This window comes from Eptatretus burgeri, chromosome 15 (genome assembly GCF_056783735.1).
Source record: "Eptatretus burgeri isolate ZD-2024b chromosome 15, Ebu_testis_v1, whole genome shotgun sequence".
In the NCBI taxonomy this organism is placed as follows: domain Eukaryota; kingdom Metazoa; phylum Chordata; class Myxini; order Myxiniformes; family Myxinidae; genus Eptatretus; species Eptatretus burgeri.
In genome coordinates, this window is record NC_140975.1 from 53,716,571 (window position 1) to 53,741,066 (window position 24,496).

At 43.9% G+C, this 24,496-nt stretch overlaps 1 protein-coding gene across 8 annotated transcripts in view; it reads left to right on the plus strand.

Annotated features, from left to right (window-relative positions):
• Positions 1 to 24,496, plus strand: part of LOC147012182 (ras guanyl-releasing protein 3-like) — a 213,724-nt gene that overhangs the window by 176,269 nt on the left and 12,959 nt on the right. For 7 of the 8 annotated variants that reach the window (XM_085855974.1, XM_085855973.1, XM_085855975.1 and 4 more), the window contains 9 exons: positions 17 to 190; positions 2,552 to 2,668; positions 12,615 to 12,890; positions 13,017 to 13,097; positions 13,195 to 13,299; positions 15,046 to 15,161; positions 15,271 to 15,460; positions 18,447 to 18,483; positions 21,992 to 22,141. In XM_085855974.1, the coding sequence (XP_085712100.1) occupies positions 17 to 190; positions 2,552 to 2,668; positions 12,615 to 12,890; positions 13,017 to 13,097; positions 13,195 to 13,299; positions 15,046 to 15,161; positions 15,271 to 15,460; positions 18,447 to 18,483; positions 21,992 to 22,141 (1,246 nt within the window). The remainder of the gene's footprint in view (positions 1 to 16; positions 191 to 2,551; positions 2,669 to 12,614; positions 12,891 to 13,016; positions 13,098 to 13,194; positions 13,300 to 15,045; positions 15,162 to 15,270; positions 15,461 to 18,446; positions 18,484 to 21,991; positions 22,142 to 24,496) is intronic. The other variant, XM_085855972.1, reaches the window with a different exon arrangement.

Genomic DNA, 24,496 nt, shown 5'->3' on the forward strand with positions numbered 1-24,496 from the left:
TTTGTGTTATTGGTAGTTTACAGATTACCAGAGTTACGTGCTGCGTGGATGCCTAGAGGAGAATGCGACACTCGAGCGTTCTATCAGCCTCTTCAACGGCGTGTCCCAGTGGGTGCAGATCATGGTCCTCAGCAAACCCACGGCCCTTCAACGTGCTGAAGTTATCACAAAGTTTGTACATGTGGCGAAGGTGTGTGCTTCCTTTCAAGTCACGCATTAGTAACACTATTATCCCATAAAATCCTGAACTTCCAATCACCCTACATTCTAAAAGTCCATGCCATCTTGGTTCGTACCTTGAAATGGAGAGGTTTATCTGATATCTCACATGTGATCTCTCCCTCCCCACTCCCTCTCCTCTTTTCCTTTCTTCCTTTTCTCATTCTCCCCAACCCACTTCTCCCTAACCCCCACTCCCCAACCCACCTCTCCCTCTTATCCCTCTCTTCTTAACTTCTTCTTCTTCCTTTCTCTCCCCAAGCCCTTTTCTCTCATCTCTCCAACTGCCTCTTCCTTTCTTTTTATTCTCCCTAAACTCGTCTTTCCAACTCTCACTTCCTTTCCCTATGTACCAACTCAATCTCTCTCTCCCTTGCTCCAACCTCCTCCCTCTCCCCAACTTCATCCCTCTTTACAACCCATTCCCTCTCCCACTCCTTCCCAACTCCCCATCCCCCCCTCTCCAATCCCCTACCATCCAATTTCCACAGCTACTCTTACACTGTTTCTCATAGTTTGTCATCTGTTTCCACATTCCATTGTCTTTAAATATTACATAAAATACATTCTTCTCTTTGTGATATTTGATTTTTAGGATAGGGCTTATAGGATAGGGAGGAGGCTGAAAGTTGTTGTAGGGTTTGTTTCTACAATTAGTGCCCCCAAATTATAATGGTACCCCAGAGTTTCTTAGACCCCTAGGAGTAGTAAACCACCATTTAGGAGTTTTTTCCTTCCTTTTTTTCTGCCAATGTCTGAGCTGTATCTCGGAACTGGCTGGGACTTTCAGAATGAAAATTTTATATTAATAATGGGAATAAAAATTATGCAGGGTTGACATGATTTATTTTGACCTTGACCTAATTTTCAAGGCCATGACTCAATTATAGACATTTTAACATTTTCCACCAAAACTCAACTAAAGGCTGCCAGATCAGAACGAAATTGCCCCCTCTTGATAGCCCAGGGCAATGTACATTTGCACTTAATTTACATCATACCCCTCGAGGTTATGCCTGGTGTCGGCTTAATGGTTTGGGTGCTGGGCTTTAGATCCTAGGGTCCTGAGTTCAAATCCCACTGAGCTGATGAATTAATACCAGGTGGGGTTAACTCTGCCTGTCATCCTTCCGAGGTCAGCAAAATGAGTGCCAGCATGCTGGTATACTGTGGCGGAGTGGCGACCCATCCAGGATTGTGCCCAATGGCCAAGGAGACTGCTTAAACAGCACCAATGCTCTGTACAGAGTATGGTCCCAATCTCCTCCTCCTCCCTCGAGGTTAAAGATCAAGGTCAAATGGCGGTCCGAAACCCTCTCCCCCCCCCCCCACAAAAAAAACGCGGTCAAGGACAAATGGCAGTCTGAAAAAAAATTATGTGTTCTTTGTTATTGCTAAGTTTGGCCAATGCGGAATCTCAAAGACCACTTCGCCTTCCAAGATGTTTTTGCATCATAATAGTGTACCGCACTGAAGTTGTGCATCTGATATTTGATTGTGTCCATGACCTACTTTCTTAAGATTGCTGGTTTAAGATTGCGACCTGATTAACAAAAAACATCTTTTGGATCATAACTTTTTTTTCATAATGTTGAGCTTGATGTAAAGATTGTAGATGGGGACACATTTTATTAACTTACACTCTATCCTTAAATGCTGAAGGTCAAGGTCATAATATGGCGGTCCGATTAAAATATGGCCATCATTGGCTCACGGGCCAAGGGTAAGTCTTTGTTCATTCATCTGGTTAATTAACCATTAATTAAGGTTATTGATATTTAACCATTAATAACCATTAATTAAAGTTATTTGTGCATAAATCGAAAGATTTGATTTTTCTTCAAATGATTGACAATAATATCTTTCTTTTCATCATACTTACTGTGAGTTTACTCTGCAATATGGTTCCCTGAAACAGCCTTTTGCTCAACAACAAAAAACACCTTCAGGAAGGAGGTAAATGCCTGCTGCCACCTTGATGTGATGCAACAAGACCACACATTGTGTTTACAAAATTAACACCCTCAATAATTGTTAATCAAAGTTTCCTATTAACTTTGAATGGGTGCTACCTTTCCCTAACCAAATAGGAAAAGAAATATGTAAAGTTCAACTTAACAAATCACATCAAATACATTTCACAAGTTACTCACTGTACATTGATTTCACTCTCCATGCACATTGCATGGTGACAGGCGCACATCGGCAACATCCGTGACGTCTGGTTCAAAAAGCAATTGCATTTCTCTGCTCGTTTTGTCGGTGGATGATAGAGTTTCCCTTCACTCGACCATCTCCTTTGACCTGTCAATATCTTTGTACTGCTTTGCAGAAGCTGTGGCAGTTACAGAACTTCAACACTCTCATGGCTGTTGTGGGTGGGCTCAGCCACAGCTGCATCTCAAGGCTCAAGGAGACAAATTCACTCATTGTACCAGAAGTGAACAAGGTGTGAGGCAAACCTTTCCCACTCATCATTAAGCCATGTCAGAGAATTGTTCAGCGATGTTGTCTTTTGCAAAGTGGAGACAATTGCCGCTGGAACTCTGATGAACAAATTCTAAATTTCTGCTCTAACGCGTCGGGGCACTGCATCAGCCGCACAGCTGTGCCTCAGAAATTATGCAACCGGTGGGGGATAAATTTGCAACTGAATGCTAGAAGTGCAGTCCAATATGCATTTTGGTAAAATAATCATCTATAATATGGAAGAAGCTGTGTCTAGCTGTCTGTTTGTCGTGCTATAACTTGAGAATGGATTAACGGGTTTCAGTGAAACTGACGGTGAATTCAAGAAGTTCCCAAGAAGGTTCGTGATGTCAAAATAAAAATAAATAAAAAAGGAAGGAAGCTTTGTGTACGGGTACATAGGCACGCGCGGTGAAACTGCAAATGCCAACTTGCGATGCTGGCTATCCCCGCACGGAGGGCAGGACCTCCCAGGAATCGTTTTTTTTAAAATTCTTGCCCCATAGAAGAGCCATCGCATCTCTTCCGAGGAAACAAAAACGCCAAAATTGGAAGGGGTGCTTGAGATACGAGGAATCAGAGAGCACACAGAGACGAGGAGAATTTGTTGTTTCCTGGCATAGCCCATGCTTAAAACGTACCCAAGACAGTTTGATCAAAAGAAAGAAGAAGGGGGGGGGGGGCGAGAATTATTTTGAAAATTTTGATCTTCCCCTTAGTGTGTTGTTGTATATTATTCACAATCCAGTATCTAGAAAGGCTGTGGATAAATATTCCATGAACACTCCCCCCCTCCGCCCCCCCCTCTTCGCTCCGAATCTCTGCACCACCACGTAATTTTTTTTCCCATTAACAACAACCGCTTTTTGTTTTGTTTTGTTTTAGCAATTACGCAAATATTTTGGTATTCCCATCAGTGAAGCAAAAACAATTGGAAGTTTCTTTGACTTGGGCAGCAATAGTTCGGCAGTTCAATGTTCATGGCAATTGCCATTTACAACTTATTTTAGTATACCGTATTGTACTTGATTAATAAACACAGGCACAGATTTTGTTTAATTCTGTCACACAATAAAATATACCCAACTTAATTCAACCTTCTTCATCTTTTCTTACAGCAGAAGTCATCTACATAAACGAACTCCGCGATGCTCTGTCAAACACTCTCATCTTGTTTTGCAGACAGCTCCACATTATGTTGTCCGGTACCCAATTCTCACTGCGAGACAGACTGCAGCTTCATCACTCTCTGCTGATCTGGAATAGATTAGATGCTGGTCTTAAAAATAGAACATGCCTTTCAATCCGATAAAATATCAGTCTCACTCCGTTACTCTGGAACAGTCATCGAGCGGTCGCATCTATCTACTCATTTCTTTGGTCAGTAACTGGAAGACAGAAGAGGTTCAGCCTCTTGAACTTCGAGGCAGCACCAGCAACCACAACCTCTTTTCACTGACCATGGCAAACCTGACCTCCGTAGCAAGCCACAGATTGGGCATTCTCTATCATTCCAAGTAATTTCTTGAAAAATCAGAACTACTCACAGATTACAAAACCTTTGTCCATAGTGCAATGGTGTGTAGATCTCTCCCATCTCATGTCATCCCCCACCTCTACCCACAATCTTTTCCACCCCATTAACCCGACATAACTCAACCCTCTTACTTGAATGTTACTGGCTGAGTTTAATTATCTTTTCTTCACTCTCTACTTCTTTCTTTCTTTTCTCCAATGCTTTTCATTCCCTTCTCCTTCTCTTTTAATCGTTATTCTCTTCCCTTGTTCCTCACACACACTATGCTCTGGGCAGTTGTGCCTAAATACTCAACTATACAACTCAATACAGTTGTGCCTAAATACTTTGACTTCCGGTTCCGGTTTTGAGCGGCAAGAGGTCTCCTTCGGGGCTCCCTGCTGACATTCTCAAAGTTAAGTTCCGGTTGTTCTTTGTCCCGTTTTAACTGTTTAATTTTCTCACCTACATGTTAATGTGTGTTCCTAGTTCGGTTTTGTTTCAAAAATCGTGCTATTTTGTGAGTATTTTTGTCGACGTTCTTACTTGGTGTTTGAGGCCTAGTCCTAGGTTTGAGGCCTACCGGTTCCACTCGGTGTTCGATCGTTATTTTGTTTGATTGTTTGTTTTTTCTCCCCATTACCTTCATTTTCTATCCACCCCCTTACCTTCAACTTTCATCCTCCCCACTTTCCAAACATCCCCCATTCTCCCAACTAATCTCTTTCTTATCTCAAAAAAAAAAAAAAAAAAAAAAAAAACCTAACAATAACAACAACACGCTCACCTTCTCCTGATTCTGCTACTTCTTCTTCCTCTTAACTTCCTCCTCGTCTTCCTCGATTTCTTTTTTTTACACTTCCATGACCTAATCTGTTGAACTCTCTCATACATTAATAATTAACAACAAAAACGATCTTATAATGCTTCATCTTCCTCTCTCACACATGTGGTACTCTTTACTGTTTCACAATGCACTTCTCTTCTGCTATTTTAACAGACTGCTCTCATTTCGACCTCTCCTTCATTCCTTGCCTAAAAAAATCCAACTATTACAGCGCTTCTTCTCTCCATGCTCTGAATTCGCCTTCATTGCATCCATCAAGAATTGTGTTAAATCGCATCTCTGACCTAAAACTTTTAAAAACCACAGTTTGCCATGGATGCTCGCGTTGCATCAACCATTCTTTTTCTGCACCTTCAGTGCCAACTCATCGCCTCGCCCCTCACTCTCACTCCAAAAGCAACCATCCCACTCTTCTCCCTCCAAGCCTCCCTCTCACCTCTTTCAAAAATTCCCCCCTCACCTTTCTCCCACCTTTCATCCCCTCACTCTTCCTTCTCTAAGTTGCCCCCTCTCATCCACCAACCTGCCTCCCTCCACTGCCCTCTCACCTCCATCTCTTCACTCCACCTCCTCAAACCCTCAACTGCCATCTTCCTTGTCTCTTGTCCCCCTCTCTCCCAGCACCACAGAGCCTTTTCTCCTCCTCATTCGGCCCCCTCCCCCTGCTATTCTGCAATACCCACTCCTTCAGCAACCCTCCTTACCTCCCCCCTCGTCCCTCGTCCTACCCTCCCCCGCCCCCCTCCACCTCCTGCACCCAAAGCCTCCTCCCTACCTCTTCATTAAATGTGTGGACCTCAAATATCCGGGGCCTTCGCTCAAACCTTTCAGATCTTTCCATGCAGGTTGCCACTGACCAAACCAGACATTATCTGCCTAACAGAAACTTTCCTCTCCCAAGGCGTGTCTGACTCCCAAGTATCTCTCCCTGGTTACTCCCTCTTACGGTATGACAGACCTGAGCCTCGTCCTGGTGGAGGTGTTGCTCTCTTCATCAAAGACTCTATTCCTCACTCTCCCTGCACTGCTCTCACTCCCCCCACACCCCAGGAATACCTCTGGCTTCGGCTTCCCCTCCACTCCCACCTCATGTTTATATGTGTACTGTACCGTCACCGAACAGTGATGACTCCATCTACACCTCACTCTCCGAAAACATGGACCATCTTCTATCTTCTCATCCAAACTCTCTCTTCCTCTTATGTGGCGACTTCAATTGTCATCCAACGCCAGTTAGCTAGGTGTGGGTACCTCTCTCACCTGCCATGGGACGTCAGCAAAGCTTTCTGTGACTCATTGGGACTGACTCAATCGGTCAACTTCCCGACCCGGATCTCAACCAATGGTACTCCATCTCTTCTGGATCTGATTTTGACAAATTTCCCTGACAATATCTGCTGCTCTTCCTTCGCTCCAATTGGTTCTTCTGACCACGTCCTTGTTAAAGTGGACATCTCTCTGGCTGTCATCAGAGAACCACCTCACCGCCGTCGAGTCTGGCATTTCACTCAAGCCGACTGGCAGGGTCTCCGAGCAGCCATCAAACTTACAGACTGGTCTCCTATCACTACTTTCTCAAACATCAACTCATCCTGGGAATTCTTTCAAAGAAACTTGCTCTCCCTCATGCACAGATTTATCCCCTCTCGTGTTCAGTTGTCTTACCCTTCCTCCCGCCCTTGGTTTACTGAAGCTTGTGGCGAGGCAGTTGTCCTGAAACAACTTGCCTTTGCCTCATGGAAAGCAAACCCAACTGAGGAGCAATCTCAGTTCTTTCCACAAAGCTCGGAACAAGTGTGTATCTACCCTCAGGAGAGCCAGAAAACAACATCTTTCTCATCTCAAGTCTGAACTCTCAGACCTCTCTCCCTCCTCAAAATCCTGGTGGCGTTTAATCAAATCTGTTTCTGGTGTATGTTCCCCCTCCATCCCCTCCCTTACCTCAAATGGCCGCACTGCTGATTCCACACGTGATAAAGCTGAATGTCTAAACTCGGTGTTTGCAGCTAAATCTTGTGTCCCAAACCCATCACTATCTCTACCCACTTTACCCAGTCGCACCCAACTGTCCCTGGACTCTGTATCCTTTTCTCCTGACAAGGTGGAGAGCTTGCTTTCAAACCTCGAGTCAGATTCTGCAACCGGTCCAGGCGGCATCAGCCCACGTGTCCTCAAAGCCTGCTCTTCTGCTCTTGCTCACCCTCTCTCTGTTCTATTCACCCTCTCATTTTCCCAAGGTCATCTGCCATCTGCTTGGAAATCTGCTAACATCACTGCCCTGCATAAAAAGGTGCAAAAACAGATCCCCTGTAACTACAGACCAATCAGCCTTCTCCCAATCATCAGCAAGGTTATGGAATCCATCATTGCTTCAGACATGAAATCCTTCCTCTTCTCCAATGGCTTGATTTCCAATCATCAATTTGGTTTTCAGACCAGGTCACTCTACCCTGGATATGCTGCTACTGCTCTCCCATCAATGGATGGAGGTCCTCAATGCCAGACAGGAAATCCGAGCCGTATCCCTGGACATATCACGTGCTTTTGACACAGTCTGGCACCCTGCCCTACTCACCAAACTCTCTTCCCATGGTATTCAAGGCCATCTCCACTCATGGCTCGCAGACTTCCTCTCCTGTCGCAGTCAACGTGTGGCCCTAAATGGAGTTCTTTCATCCCCTCTTCCTGTGCAGGCTGGAGTTCCTCAAGGTAGCGTTCTGGGCCCTGTTCTTTTCTGGTTTTCATCAATGATCTCTCGGACTCTCTGGAAAATCCTCTATTTCTCTTTGCCGATGACTCCACCCTCTGCCGTACCATCTGTCATCCCTCAGACCGGCAAGCAGCAGCTTCTTCGCTCACTGCAGATCTGGATAAAATCACAAACTGGTCCAACACGTGGAACATGTCTTTCAATCCACACAAATCTCACACTCTCACTATGTCTCTTCGAAAGGACCGTTTACAAAACCCCCCATCCACTTTCTCAACAATCCACTGGAAGAAGTCTTTTCTTTCAAGCTTCTGGGTCTCACTATCTGCCATGACCTTTCCTGGGAAAGTCACATTTCCAACCTTGCCTCAAAAGCCAGTCGCCGACTGGGAATCCTCCGTCGTGCAAAGTCCTTCCTCGGCCCTCTTGAGCTCCTGACTACTTACAAAGCTTTTGTCCGTAGCCTGATGGAGTACTGCTCTCCCCTCTGGGCTGGTGCTCCTGCCTCCCACCTTTCTCGACTTCACGCTGTCGAAACCAGGGCTTTTAAGATCATTGGCATCTCCCGCAATGAAGCTGAGTCTTTGGGCCTCTCACTCAATCACCGCAGGTTGGTCGGTGATCTTTCTGTCTTCTACCGACTCCTCTCCAGCCTTGCCCCCCCTGCTCTCTCTGCGATTTGTCCCAACCACATTTCCACAGGGCGCTCAAGGTCCGCCAACAACCCCCTTCTGGTAAAACTACCAAAATCACGAATCACTGCTCATCTTCACTCTTTCATTCCTCTTTTTTCCCGCCTTTGGAATAAACTTCCTCACTCTATTCTTTCCCATTCTTCCCTCCAGGCTTTCAAAACAGCTGTTCACCACCACCTCTTATCTTCCCCCATCCAAATCCTCGATCTTTTCTACCCCCGATAATCCACCCATGCCCACTTCCTTCAATTCTCCTGTTTTCCTTCCTGAAAGTCCCTGTAATGTCCATCTTCTCCTCGCCATGTTCCCCGTCCCATCCCCATCCCTCTCCCTTCCACAGTTCACCTGTGTCTGTTCCCCAATGTTTTGTCCCTTCCACTCCCACCCCTCTTGTCTCATGCCTCCTTGCTGTGAGTTGTGTGTTAGCTCTCATACGAGCCTCGACCAAGGTATACAAAAAAAAAAAAAAAAAAAAAAAAAAAAAAAAAAAACTAACTCCACCTACCCCACCATATTAGAATCATTACTTAAACAGAGATCTAACACTGCTCACCCACTCGTGGGCTTTATCCATAAGCTGGGTTAAAAAACCAACCCTGGAATTGATCGAGAAACGTTCTTTTCCTGTTTTTTGACCCAATGTATCCCCGGCAGATTAAAACCCCACATAACCAATACTCTTCCCTTACCACGTGCTTTTTACATCAGTTTGTAAGTCAGTAAATTCTGATCATTCTTCATGTAATGAACCATTCTGTCCTCCTCTTCTCTCACACCAGCAGATATATGTTGTTGTGGGAATAACTTATAGGGGGTAACTTTGGGTAGTATAAGGTAGTTATCTCCCAGATTGCATGCGTTAGCAAAAGCTTGAGGTAATGTAATTGTGATATAAAATATGTGTCATTTTATTATAGAAAGCTGTCATCTACCCACCCCCAAAAGTTTGCATCTAAACCTGTCATCAGTGAAACACCTTTTTGATGTTCTTACCTTTGGAATCCGTCTTTTACATGCTTTTAAACACTCCAACGGACCATTGGTACAGGTTTAGATGGGAAAAGCCACCCTCACGATCTCGACTGAACCCGCAGGACCAGCATCATCAGGGTGAAGGGTCAAGGGTGATTCTTCCAACTGCGAACTGGGTCCACGGACCAATAGTGGCCGAGTTTGGAGGGGCTAAGTGCATCACTAAAACGTGTGGGGGCAAAAGCTATAAAGACGGGGTATAAGTCATTGGGGGGGGGAGAGTGGGAGGAGATGCTCGGGGACCTTGCAGAGGAACATGTATGCGAGCTGCCCCAAGATTTCTCACTGAACTGGCCCTTTTTTGCTGCAGTGCCCTACTACACTACACACCGCAAGCCAAACAAACTATCCCTTTCGTGTGGGCATCTGTCCGTTGGCACAAACTGTTCCTTGCCTACTCCTCTCTGCACTTGGAGTAAAGGGGCATCCTACCGGACGCAGCTTGCACTAATTCAGTACTGTCTCTCTATCTTGTCTGTCTCATGTGGAATGAAAGAGGCCTTAGGTGATTCGGTAATTAAGGTTCCCGTTTGTTCGTTGACTCAGGGGTTAATGGATAATACGGCACTTTTGAAATGATGTAATCCACCCCAGATTGCTTGGCGCACTTTGTAAGAAACCCCGAGTGATGAAGTCAATTGGGGCGCCCTGGACATATGTAATGCCTGTCAGATAAAGACTGTAGAATGAAACAACTAAAAAAACTTTTAAAGAACCCAAAAGTATTTGTAAGAGTACCTGTGAGAAAGGGGTGGGTGTACCTCTGCACAACGAAGCAGTTGGAGAACTTCCTGATCTACTTGTCTATAAAGTTGATATTTTGCAGCCCATATGATAAAAACTCCTGACGATATGAGTCCGTGAATGCTCAAAGGCCAAAGGTTCATAGATGGTGCATTCCAGCCAAACCTCCGTGCTTCTTAACACCAATAGGAATGTCATATCTGGGTCTTGTCGATGTGCAGCATAAGTTTAAAATGATGATCTTTACTACTAATTATGTTTTGGAGAGGAGGGGGGGTGGGAGTGGGAGACATAGGGGCTGTGACTGCCGGTAAAAGTATATATCTTTTGTTTGGTTTTGGGGTCACAGAATAAATTAACCTGAATTTTGCATCGATTGGTGAATGGAGAAGTGCTGTTCATGTATGTGTACATTTGTGTTATAACCACGGCTGCCGCTAGTTAATTGTATAAACAGGAAATGATTGGAAACCGACTCCTACCATCCACGGATATTTCTCGTATATCCTTTATTCTCGTGAGTTCAATTTGAATTCAGGAACAGAACAATTATGGTTAATCATTTTGATATTACTACTCCATAGTCTAAACGCTGAAAATTATGTTTAAAAGACTATTTGAATGACGTACAGTACTGTAATTCTTCACACTTGCAATGGCATGTTAAAAGTGCCCATCTAGCAGAAGCGAATCATCGATGTTGGGGGATTACACGCATCTTTGGGGTTTCCTTACCTTTGGTGTACATATGTTGTTTGTGGCGCCAAACCCAGCACATTCTCTAATTACTGCAATCCAAGGTTATGAATGAACATACAGGTCAGGTACCACTCAAATGGATCTTTGTCAGTAGGTGTCTGTGACTTGAGTAGCGTTGCAGCGATCATATCAACGGCGTAACGTTGTTGAAACGTGTACTTCAAATAAGCGGATGCAAAGTCAAATGAGGAACTTCACCATTACATGTAATGTCCAACTCCGATTCCCACATTGGGTTATTTCCACCCAGTGTCTCCGTTCTGCCGGCTCAACTCACGCATGTGCACCTCATCCACCATGGCCATCGAACGATCGATTCCCGCTACGATGTTCTCTCTCGTACTGGCCCATCCAGGATGATTAAAAGCTCAAAGGAATTCGAGTTTTAATCGATCTGATTATAATCTGCTCCATGCGTTAACAACCGCTCTGGATATTAACACCTCGTTCACTAATCGGAGTTAAAACGAGAATGGGGATGATAGATACACACGGCTCGTCACACGTCACCCGTCTCTCCACACCTCCCTCTCACGCATTTATATAGTATCACAGAACAATCCTATGCCTTCCTGCAAGTGCGATTCTCATCCATTCTGGAAGTTTAGTCTGAGAACGTTCCAGCACCTTCACAAATCTTACCAGGCAGATTACAATATAATATTGGTTCACGAGTCAGTAAGTGACCACTATATTTGTTATGGGTGTGTATGTCTGTCTGTCTGTCCCGAGCATAGCTCCGTGGGTTTTGATCCGATCCTGATAAAATTTGGGTGGGAGGTTTATATCATGATCTAGTTGTGTTTTCCTAAGAATGGGTGTGTTGTGCCCATTATGGGCGGAGCCACGCCCAAAAAACATGTGTGTTTAGGCGGTAGCCGGTTTCAAGTTACATCTTCTCAGAGGGGGTTTGTCGAATCTGGCAGGGGTTTCGGTATTTGGTTAGCGCAATGGCACCTGCATAGCCCCACGGAGCTCGATTTTTCATTTTCGTCCCAAGGTCAAGGTCACAAGGTCACGAACTTAGAAAATGTCAAAAAAAATCAATAAATTGGGCATCGAGCTCCTAGGGTTTTCAACTGTTTCAAATGAAAGTTGGTATGCAAGTAGTGCTCTTCGAGTACTACAACTTTCATCATTTACGTTTTTCCCGATTCCTGCCAGTTTGCCCGTGGCGTCCCCTCAAAGGTCAAAAAATAAAAAAGGCGAACCGTGTACATTGATCGTGAACCATCGCCATCTACAGACTTGTAATTTACTGTTCCTTGTTACATGAAACTAAAAACATATAACCATCCATTTTAATTTTTCATTTACAGCCATTTACTAATGCTTACAAATACCACAACATCTACCTTTTCACTGACAATTGAAAACACACACACAGCGCATGCACAAAAGGCCTCGTTTAACATTGATACATCATTTCAAAAGTCCCGTATTGTTCGATGATCGATTGCTTATTTTAGTATTACTGCCCCATACTCTTCGATATACACAACTACTTCAACAATCACATCAGCAATTCTACACGTTCAGTTTTTATGGCAGTGAGTGTATCAGGCATGTTGTCCTAAGGTCTTTATTATTTTGCACCAATTAAGACTTTCATTTCCCTCTCAGGTGTGGCTGGAGATGACAGATTTGCTCAGCTCGTCGGGAAACTATGGCAACTACAGACGAGCATTGGCTGAGAGTGAGGGTTTTCGTGTACCTATCCTCGGGGTTCATCTCAAGGACCTCATCGCACTGCATGCCGCCATGCCTGACCGGCTAAAGGATGATCATATCAACCTTATCAAGCTGTGGCAGCTATATTCTACCTTCCGGGAACTGGCACGCCTCCAAGGCACGCCACCAGTATTTGACGGCAGCTCAGACCTCGTACATCTCCTCACAGTGGGTTTTGTCGATTTAAAATTAATCTCCAGGAACCAGTTGTATTTAATGAAACTTAAAATATTCTATTACAGCCAATTATTGATGAGCTTTTGACAATTTTGTCAATTTTCATTTTGGCTGCAGCTGTCCTTGGACCTGTGTCATACAGAGGAGGAAATCTACCAGCTTTCTTTGTCCCGAGAACCTCGAAACTCTAAGACAGCGGTAAGGAACCAAAGTTTATTCTTGAACTGATTGCTTCTATGTTGAGTCACTCGACCTCTGTATTTAGCAAAAGCTATCAATGCATGTGTGTGTGTAGACTTTGACAGCAACGAAACCAGTAATGATACCAGAGTGGATTTCGGGAGTGCCCTCAAAACCTAGTGCTGCAACCATCAACAGACATGTGCTGCGTATGATTGAGGTACCGAACACTTCATTGTAGATCCCATAAATGATGGTTTCTTGATTATTACACTTTCTAATATTAGTTCAGACCAATATTAGTAATATAACTAATATTAGTAATATTAGTTCTAATATTAGTTCTAATATTAGGGATTCAGTGCTGCTGGAGCTCACTAGGGCACTGCTTTGGCACCGTAATGCATCCGAGGAGTAGCATTGCTTCGCAACATTTTAATAAACAAAACAAATAAAAACAAAACACCCACATTCACGACAAATTGAGTTATTGTGCTTTGCGTGCTTTCATGGCCAAACAATCAGGGTCAAAGCTTGTCCTATGAAGTCAAAGCTTGTCCTGAAGCTAGGCCACGTCAATACGTTGGACACTTTGTCTGGGGAGTGAAATTATTACAATGCAGGTTAGAGGCAACACAGACCCGCATGAATTCCTGAATACAGCAGTTTTTTTTTGAAGTCCAGAAACGAGATGAACTTTCCAACCGTTTTATATCTGTATTTAGTGAATTATCTTATGCTTAGAAAAAAAGTATTTACTTTGACAGCAACCAGTATTTAAGTATTTGCTGGATGACATGAAGGCTGGAAGAAAGTATCTCACACTCTCACTATGTCTTTCCGAAGGGACCGTTTAGAATAACCCCCCCCTCCCCCATCTACTTTCTTAACAATCCTCTTGAATAAGTCCTTTCATTCAAGCTTCTGTTGCTCACTATCTGCCATGATCTTTCCTGGGAAAGCCACGTTTCCAAGTTAGCCTCCAAAGCCAGTCGCCGACTGGGAATCCTCCGTCGCGCAAAGTCCCTTCTTGGCACACCTGAGCTCCTGACCACATAAAAAGCTTCCGTTCACAGCCTGATGGAGTACTGCTCCCCCCTCTGGGCTGGTACTCCTGCCTCTCACCTTTCTGGGCTTCACGCTGTGAAAACCAAGACATTTAGGATCATTGGCATGTCCCGCTATGAGGCTGAGTCTATGAGCCTCTCACTCTCTCACTGCAGGTCGGTGGTCTTTCTGTTTTCCACCATCCTTTTCATTCCTCTTTTTTTCCCGCATTTGGAACAAACTCCCGCACTCTCTTCAATCCCACTCTTCCCACCAGGTCTTCAAAACAGCTGTTCACCACCATCTCTTATCTTCCCCCATCCAAAACCACGATCTTTTTTACCCCCGTTAATCCACCCCAAACACACCTCCTTCAAATTCCCTGCTTTCCTTCCTGAAAGTCCCTGAAGTGTCCATCTTGTTTACCCCGTGTACCCCACCCCATCCCTCTCCCTTCCACAGATCTCCTCATGTCTCTGTCCCACACAGTTTTTTCCTTCCCTCTCCCACCCCTCTTGTCTCCCGCTCCCCTTGCTGTACATTCTCTGTATTCGCTGTCATACGAGCCTCGACAGTGTATTCAAATTTTTTTTTTTTAAGGCAAGGAAAACTCTGGTTACCTACAACTATCTGAATTCTGGGTGTATCAGTGATGTGGCTGTTTTTATAAAGAATGGCTATCACATTGTACGAGCAAAAGTAGGCCTATAATACAGCAATGACCATAAAATTTGGCACTACACCACTGGTATAGACTAAAGGCCCAGGCACTCGATGACTGCAATGATCAATAACAGCGATTAAAACGTCTCAACCAATTAACCTTTCCCACACACTGCTAGCATAACTACTGACCGCAACAAGATTGGAGAATTGTGTGATTCTGGACTTTTTGTTAATGTATGTATTTGTTTTACAGTCAGTGTTTAAAAACTATGACCATGACCAAGATGGCTACATCTCCGAGCAGGACTTTGGACAGATCGTTGCAAATTTCCCACTTCTCGAATTCAACCCCATGGTTGAAAAAGACTCGTGAGTAAAATTCATGTTTGGATGAAGTTTTTTTTGTTTTTTTATAAAAAAAAAAATCCTTAAAAGAAAGAAAGGTGTTAACAGTACTCATCCTCTGGTGTTTGTGCAGCCAGGTGATGGCATGGAGAGGAAACTGTGCCATGCCCAGCCGGGATGGACTCGTAAACAAAGATGAGATGGCGATGTACTTTCTGCGCGCAAGCTCCATCCTGTATCATCAGCTGAGGCCTAGCTTTGCCCATCGTTTTCAGGAGACTACGTTTCTGAGACCCACATTCTGTGAAAACTGCGCAGGATTTGTGAGTGTCTTTCATTCGGCTTTATAATGTGCATTATGGCCATTGTTATTATTCTGCTTCAAAATTGCTCTAAGGTCGATCGTACACAAGTAATACATACATACATACATACATACATACATACATACATACATACATACATACATACATACATGGGGAGCACGCGCCACAGCGCATCGCTGTGTCTAATTTCTGCCGGTACTCCAGGGGCCTCCATCTGGCCATCTCCCAGGCAGATGCCTTGTCCATCCCCATCTCTTGGGGATCAGACATTCCAGGCACCCACCCGAAGGGACCGCCTCGGGTTAACCTGAGGAGACCGCCGTCTGGTGGACGACACCTCAGCACCTTTCTTTCTTTTTCAATGAAACAAACTACAGTGTGTTTTACAGAGTGAAGTGTTTTGGGGTGGCCTGAGTGCAAATCCTGCCACCAACCTCCGAGGGAAGGTAACCGACTGTAGGAGGATGTCCGCAGACACAGTTGGCACCAGATATGAATGGCCGTTGGCTCAAAAGGAGCACCTCTACCCTGAGGCAAGTTTTGTATTTAATCCTGCTGGGTGTGCATGTCCACACACCCTCCACACCAGGGTGACCTGGTGGGTGGAACCCATTTAGTCGCCGACACTCAAACATGAACAGGTTAGTACGGGTTTTTGCATGATACCCGTTGCATGTCACATATCTGATTTGGTCTGACCTGACAATCAGGGATGGGTGCCACCTTATCAGCCGGGCTGCTTTGTAGCATCTATTAGCACGGCACAACACAGGGCTCCCATCCTAAAGCGATCCCCCAACACCAGACTCCAAGTCGCCAGATTAAAAGCGCACACCACAACGCCCAGCTTATACAAGTAACTGTTTGGCAAAGTGTAGTTCCATCATATAAATAATTATTTCATTGTTCCTATCTTCACAAAACTTCAAAAGAATGGCCCCAAACATTTTGAGATGATTTCAAACGATTACATCCATCCATCAATCAGGACAATACTCTGTGCAGAGCGTTGGTGCTGCCGAAGCAGTCTCCTTGGCTATCAGGTCCAATCCTGGACGGGTCACAACTCCGACACAGGATACCAGCAAGCTGGTAATCGTTTTTGCCAACCTCAGAAGGATGACAGGCAGAGTCAACTCCATTTGGTATTAATTCAACAGCCAAGCAAGGTTTAAACTTGGGACCCCAGGATCCCAAGCCCACAACTCTAGCCATTAAGCCAACAACGATTACATATAGGACTCAAAAGGTTCTTCCCTTTTCGAAAAACAAAAGTCAAGCCAAAAATGAATTGTTTTCCAAACGTATCAGGAAACTCAATCGCAGCTTTGAAGTGTCTGTGACAGTTGTTTGAAATCACGTAAAATAAGGACTAACGCAGTTTCACCTGTGCTGGACAACATTCGCAGGTAAAATTGTTTTGACTCTCCCTCGTACAATGAAACAAACCTTCATCCTGATCTACGTCATGATACTCTCATTACTCAACACAAAACCTGGTGTTGGTTCAGTGGTTCGGGTGGTGGCTTGGGATCCTATAGGGTGGTGGCTTGGGATCCAAGCGTCCTGAGTTCAAGCCCTGTCGGCCGCTGAATTAATACACCAGGGGGTTGACTCAGCCTGTCATCCTTCCGAGGTCGGCGAAATGAGTACCAGTTCCAGTGTGTGTACCGGTAGAGGGGCACTGCATCAGCGACACAGTCACGCTTCAAGAAATGATAGCTACCCCGGCAGCTAAGCTGCCATACGACCACCACCACCTCAACACAAATTTTTTTTTTTAAACTGAGCAGATGCATTCAGTCAGTAATCTTTACTCATTCACATACAATGAGTGGAATGGTGGTTGAGTGTGTCAAGCCATGTTGCATTTCCCTCACAGATGTTGGCTAGATTCCCATGGTTTCTCAGCAGAAATGTTTGCACATTTAGGGTGAAACAGTCCCCATTTTGGGTTGGAATCCCTACATCTCAATTCGCATTTATTGACTTCAGTAGAGATCAGTCTCCAAACAAAATGCCAAAAGCACAGGTCTTGCTGCTCTTCTTTCTCCCAGTTACATTAATCATATCCCCTGTCCAGCTCATCTGAATTGAACATGATGCTTAACCAACCAGTCCCTTGTTGCCTCTCAACATTCAAAATTGTGGGGCAAATGCTCCAAGGCGGTATAATGGTCGGAGCATCCACTCTGAGTTTGGGAGGTCAGTGGTTCAAACCCCGACTGATTCATACAAAGACTTTAAGAATCGGATGTGTTGCTTCCTTGCTTGACACTCAGCATTTAAAAAGGACAGAACACAGAAAAACAACCGTTGGTTGGCAACCACAAGGAGGAGGAAATTCCTCCTTGATTGCCCGCTGAGTGTGGAGAGAAAGGCGGTCAGAAAGATGATGTCGCTGGTACTCGGAGTGCTCTGAGAAGTGATGTCACTTCTCCCAAGCTCAGTGGCTGTGTCTGTTTGAAAGTCAAGTCTGATGTTGTCTCATGTATCTGTCTGCATATGTGCATGATTAGTGCATCAGCTACTCCGCGAGCCTTAGACCCGATTAAAAATATATGTTTTTAATTTTTACAGAATGGGTTGGCCCGTTTTCCACTCCCAACTGAGCACATTGTTTTTGATCCTGGGATCCCAGGTTCAAATCCAAACACTGTGTTGATTTTGTTTGTTATATTTGTGTAAAAGTACTTACACGTACGTCTCCTGATGTCCTTGCCGTACAGGATATGTGTACAAACTCCTTCAGTCTTGATAGACTTTAGGTCGAAAGACCTCCTCGTCGTGTGCATCATTTTGGCCTCAAACAAGACACGAGCAAAACTTATTTTTTTCAAGACACCTTCATTTTGTAAATTTGTTCGTTTGCCATGAATGTTTTGATCATTCGTCATAATGACTGGATGGTATTAGTGCAAACACCAAATGCCTTAGTGTATTTATGGAGGCGTTCATTTGCATATTTATTTATCCTTTGCAGATGTGGGGTCTCCTCAAACAAGGCTTAAAATGTAAAGGTGAGAAACCCAGCCTGAGTAACAGCTGTCTAAGCCATCTTATCATCCCAACTATCATTTTCCATTCAGGTTATATAAAAACAAACGGTATATGTAATGCTGTGTAACATTTACTTTTAATGCATAAAATAGCTGGAAAGTCAACTTTTATATATACTATTATCTCAGTAGGGATAAAGAAGGGAGTGGTGACTCCAATAAAGTTTTTCTTTTTTTCATTTTAGCTTCTCTGAAATTAGAATTCCAGGTACAGTAAGGTATTGGCATCGTGCACCATCCGTCCGTCTGTCCGTCTCATATTTCGACTTCTCCGGCCAAACCGCTGGGCTGATCCGGCTGAAATTTGGCAGCAGGGTTCCTCTGCTGACTGGTAAACTGGGACTGCAAAGCTCAGTCCAGTCACGTGACTTAAAGTCCATCAAAATGGCAGACTCAGTAAATTCCTTTTAAAATCTTCTCCAGACCCACCAGTCAGAATGCTACCAAATTTGGATTACAACATTAGGCCAGGGTACGGATGTTAAATTTTGGCGGCCATTCCAATCACGTGACCGAAAGTGTCAAAATGGCCGACTTCGTAAATTTTTGGGAAAATCGCGTAAATTCCTTCAAAAATCTTCTTCTCCAGACCCACAAGTGAGAATGCTACCAAATTTGGGTTACAACATTAGGCTAGGGTAGTGATGTTAAATTGTGGAGGTCATGACCATCACATGACCGAAAGTGTCAAAATTGCCAACTTCGTAAATTTTTGGGGAAATCGCGTAAATTCCTTCAAAAATCTTCTTCTCCAGATCCACAAGGGAGAATGGTACCAAATTTGGGTTACAACATTAGGGCAGGGTAGGGATGTTAAATTGCAGATGTCATGGCCATCACATGACCGAAAGTGACAAAATGGCCGACTTTGTAAATTTTGGGGAAAATCGTGTAAATTCCTTCAAAAATCTTCTTCTCCAGACCCACAAGTGAGAATGCTACCAAATTTGGGTTGCAACATTAGGGCAGGGTAGGGATGTTAAATTGCAGATGTCATGCCCATCACATGACCGAAAGTGACAAAATGGCCAACTTCGTAAATTTGGGGAAAATCGTGTAAATTCCTTCAAAAATCTTCTTCTCCAGACCCACAAGTGAGAATGCTTCCAAATTTGGATTACAACATTAGGCCAGGGTAGGGAAGTAAAATTGCGGAGGTCATGCCGTTCACATGACCGAAAGTGTCAAAATGGCCAACTTCATTAATTTTTGGGAAAATCTCGTAAATTCCTTCAAAAATCTTCTTCTCCAGACCCACAAGTGAGAATGCTACCAAATTTGGGTTACAACATGAGGGCAGGGTAGGGATGTTAAATTGCAGATGTCATGCCCATCACATGACCGAAAGTGACAAAATGGCCAACTTCGTAAATTTGGGGGAAAATCGTGTAAATTCCTTCAAAAATCTTCTTCTCCAGACCCACAAGTGAGAATGCTACCAAATTTGGATTACAACATTAGGCCAGGGTAGGGAAGTAAAATTGCGGAGGTCATGCCGTTCACATGACCGAAAGTGTCAAAATGGCCAACTTCATTAATTTTTGGGAAAATCTCGTAAATTCCTTCAAAAATCTTCTTCTCCAGACCCACAAGTGAGAATGCTACCAAATTTGGGTTACAACATGAGGGCAGGGTAGGGATGTTAAATTGCAGATGTCATGCCCATCACATGACCGAAAGTGACAAAATGGCCAACTTCGTAAATTTGGGGGAAAATCGTGTAAATTCCTTCAAAAATCTTCTTCTCCAGACCCACAAGTGAGAATGCTACCAAATTTGGATTACAACATTAGGCCAGGGTAGGGATGTAAAATTGCGGAGGTCATGCCGTTCACATGACCGAAAGTGTCAAAATGGCCAACTTCATTAATTTTTGGGAAAATCTCGTAAATTCCTTCAAAAATCTTCTTCTCCAGACCCACAAGTGAGAATGCTACCAAATTTGGGTTACAACATTAGGCTAGGGTAGTGATGTTAAATTGTGGAGGTCATGACCATCACATGACCGAAAGTGTCAAAATTGCCAACTTCGTAAATTTTTGGGGAAATCGCGTAAATTCCTTCAAAAATCTTCTTCTCCAGATCCACAAGGGAGAATGGTACCAAATTTGGGTTACAACATTAGGGCAGGGTAGGGATGTTAAATTGCAGATGTCATGGCCATCACATGACCGAAAGTGACAAAATGGCCGACTTTGTAAATTTTGGGGAAAATCGTGTAAATTCCTTCAAAAATCTTCTTCTCCAGACCCACAAGTGAGAATGCTACCAAATTTGGGTTGCAACATTAGGGCAGGGTAGGGATGTTAAATTGCAGATGTCATGCCCATCACATGACCGAAAGTGACAAAATGGCCAACTTCGTAAATTTGGGGGAAAATCGTGTAAATTCCTTCAAAAATCTTCTTCTCCAGACCCACAAGTGAGAATGCTTCCAAATTTGGATTACAACATTAGGCCAGGGTAGGGAAGTAAAATTGCGGAGGTCATGCCGTTCACATGACCGAAAGTGTCAAAATGGCCAACTTCATTAATTTTTGGGAAAATCTCGTAAATTCCTTCAAAAATCTTCTTCTCCAGACCCACAAGTGAGAATGCTACCAAATTTGGGTTACAACATGAGGGCAGGGTAGGGATGTTAAATTGCAGATGTCATGCCCATCACATGACCGAAAGTGACAAAATGGCCAACTTCGTAAATTTGGGGGAAAATCGTGTAAATTCCTTCAAAAATCTTCTTCTCCAGACCCACAAGTGAGAATGCTACCAAATTTGGATTACAACATTAGGCCAGGGTAGGGATGTAAAATTGCGGAGGTCATGCCGTTCACATGACCGAAAGTGTCAAAATGGCCAACTTCATTAATTTTTGGGAAAATCTCGTAAATTCCTTCAAAAATCTTCTTCTCCAGACCCACAAGTGAGAATGCTACCAAATTTGGGTTACAACATGAGGGCAGGGTAGGGATGTTAAATTGCAGATGTCATGCCCATCACATGACCGAAAGTGACAAAATGGCCAACTTCGTAAATTTTGGGGAAAATCGTGTAAATGCCTTCAAAAATCTTCTTCTCCAGACCCACGAGTGCGAATGCTACCAAAGTTGGGTTACAACATTAGGCCAGGGTACGGATGTTAAATTGCGGAGGTCATGCCGATCACATGACCGAAAGTGGCAAAATGGCTGACTTTGTAAATTTTTGGGAAAATCGTGTAAATTATTTAAAAATCTTCTTCTCCAGACCCACCAGTCAGAATGCTACCAAATTTGGGTTACAACATTATGACAAGACCCAGATAAGCTACAGGTCCAGTGGTCCTAGCTTTCCTTTTAAACATGCCTGTTGTTTTGTGAACTTCTGTAAATTGTAATTCAAGACAGGCAATGTAATTTGAGTGAAGCAAACAGTCTTTTCTTCCAGCGAATCAGCTGGAATGAACACTCCACTGTCATGTGCCTGCTCACAGACTGCGGTGTGATCTGCCATAAGCACTGCAGGGAATTGCTCCTGTCCGAATGCAAGAAACGAAGCAAAAGCCTTTCAAATGAATCCTCCCCTCTACTCTCCTCCTACACATCACCACCAGGCACACCAGGCTTGCATACGCCCAACAATGGTACGTGTTGCACAACATCTTGGTACGTTATACTGAGCTTACCCCAGTGATTCTCGCTTTTGTTTCCTTTAACACATGCACCTGTGATTTCACTCCAAGCAAAGCTGCTTCATTTTATAAATCGCCTGAACGTTATTATCGCATAATTGCACACCTTTTGCTGCCTTATAATGGATGTTTGGTCACCATTTTTGGTCTTGTGTTTGCTCAGCATAAAGATTCTTTCATGACCACTTCAGAGATGGTTTAAATCCCACTCCACATCAAATCCAATCTAGGAATAGGTTTCATTGCTGGACTAAAAATTCGTGCTTCAGCAGCTTGTTTTCCAATGAGAGAGGATGCTTATTCTCAATCCCTTATAATGTGAGATTCGAGCAGTATTTCATTGTGCCTCTCTTTAAATTTGTATTTATGAGAGTCAGGATCACAAATGGTCACACAATTCCTAAGACGAGATTTGAACATCAAAAAAATAAATAAATCCATGACTGCTTGCTAAACAATCACAAATGTAAGGGTTCTCTTTCATGGAAAGTCTCTTTCTAAGTTTTGTTTTAAAGTAATAACATGTTCATGGGGGATAAATACCGATAAGGAAAGAAGTGGGGAATTTCACCTTCAATGGATAAAGACAGCAACCCCTAATGTGGACTATGTATAAGCTGGCATCCTAAGCACCAGTCTTGAACAGGTAATTAGTTTCGCCCTTGCCCGAAGGGAAACGAGAGGCTATTTAATGTGTCGTTGGTTGTTATCTCCATATTTCTGGTTTCAGAAGGTGGAACGGAGCACTCACAGCTCTCGAAGTATCCACCTTCGTGTGTGTGTGTTGCTGTTGTTGACTGCTTTCTCCACACATGGGTGGGTTTCAGGAGATGGAACAGAGACCTTCCAGGTCTCAAAGTATCCATCTCCGTCCGTGTGTGTGTGGGTGTATAATATGTGTGTATATAATATGGCACGTAAGTCTAGTGTTGGCATAACAGCAAAGGTGCTGGCTTATAATCTTAGGGTCTTGAGTTTCAGCCCCTGTCAGTCATTGAATTATCACCAGGTGGGGTTGACTCAGCCTGTTGTCCTTCTGAGGTCAGCAAAATGAGTACCCGTGTACTGGTAATATAGGGCACTGCATCGGTGGCACAGCTGCGCCCCAAGAAAATGATGCAACCAGCAGCCATAGACTGCACATGATAGCTAATATGTGACGTATAATATGTGTGTCGATAACATGTATACAATATGACGTGTGTCATATGTGAATTATCAGATATCAAAATGTGTGTATATAATGTGCATAATATTGTATAATCACGATTCATGTGCATGTACAATTATAATTGTGCATGTGTATGTGTAAACCACGTTTCATGTAAGTGTGTGTGTGTGTGTGTGTGTGTGTGTGTGTGTGTGTGTGTGTGTGTGTGTGTGTGTGTGTGTGTGTGTGTGTGTGTGTGCTGGTGTGTACGCGTCATCTCCACCGGTCATCATCTCCACTCGCGAGTCTCTAAGACTGAACAGAGCCTTCCATGGTCCCGAAGCATCCTTCTTCACTACAGCAAGGAACCACGACTCATGGACCAAGCTGTCTCCTTAACCATGCTCCCTTTAATGCAGATTTCCCCAGTCATGAAGCATCCATCTTCACATCAGCAAGGAACCATGATTCCTAGACCAAGGACCCTCCATCCGTGCTCCGTTTCCCCCTCTGTCGCCGAAGTAGCGACGATGTAGATCCGCGTGACCTTCTGTGTGGCCTCCGGGGTATGCACGGTCTCGGTCTCTTCCTTTTCGGTCTCATCCTTCCTTGACGGAATAGAGTTGGCAAAACCCAACAAGCCACAAGTCAAGGCCAGGGCACCAGGCCACGTCACAAACGCATGTCAATCGGCACAACTCCAGGCAGCCCTCTTCCCCACCAAAGCTGTCGCCCCAAACTCAGTTCGCGCTCCAACCAAAGTCATTGTATTCAGCTGGATCCCATGGAACTCGGTCCCATGTGGAGGGAACTTGGTGAAAAGGGAGTTGCTGAAGCTCAGGTTTTCATTCTTAGCATGATATGTGATAAATACCCCAGCAGGGCTCTGTATTGTTAAATAATGTCTTGTTTTTTTTTTTAATGAAAGACTTTTTATACAAAAATACGTAAAAACAAAATTGTCATCAGAATTAAATACAGATTCATAAGCTTTCAGGCCAAGATATTTGGCCATGAATGGCCATGACAACAGGGGCCCTTTTGTCATCCTTGAAGCATAAACTTTAAAAGCCGATTTATCAAGGATTTTATTTGGAATTTTGTTAAGTATCAACAGGACATGTCTGCTCAATGAAATGTCTCACATTATACCCATG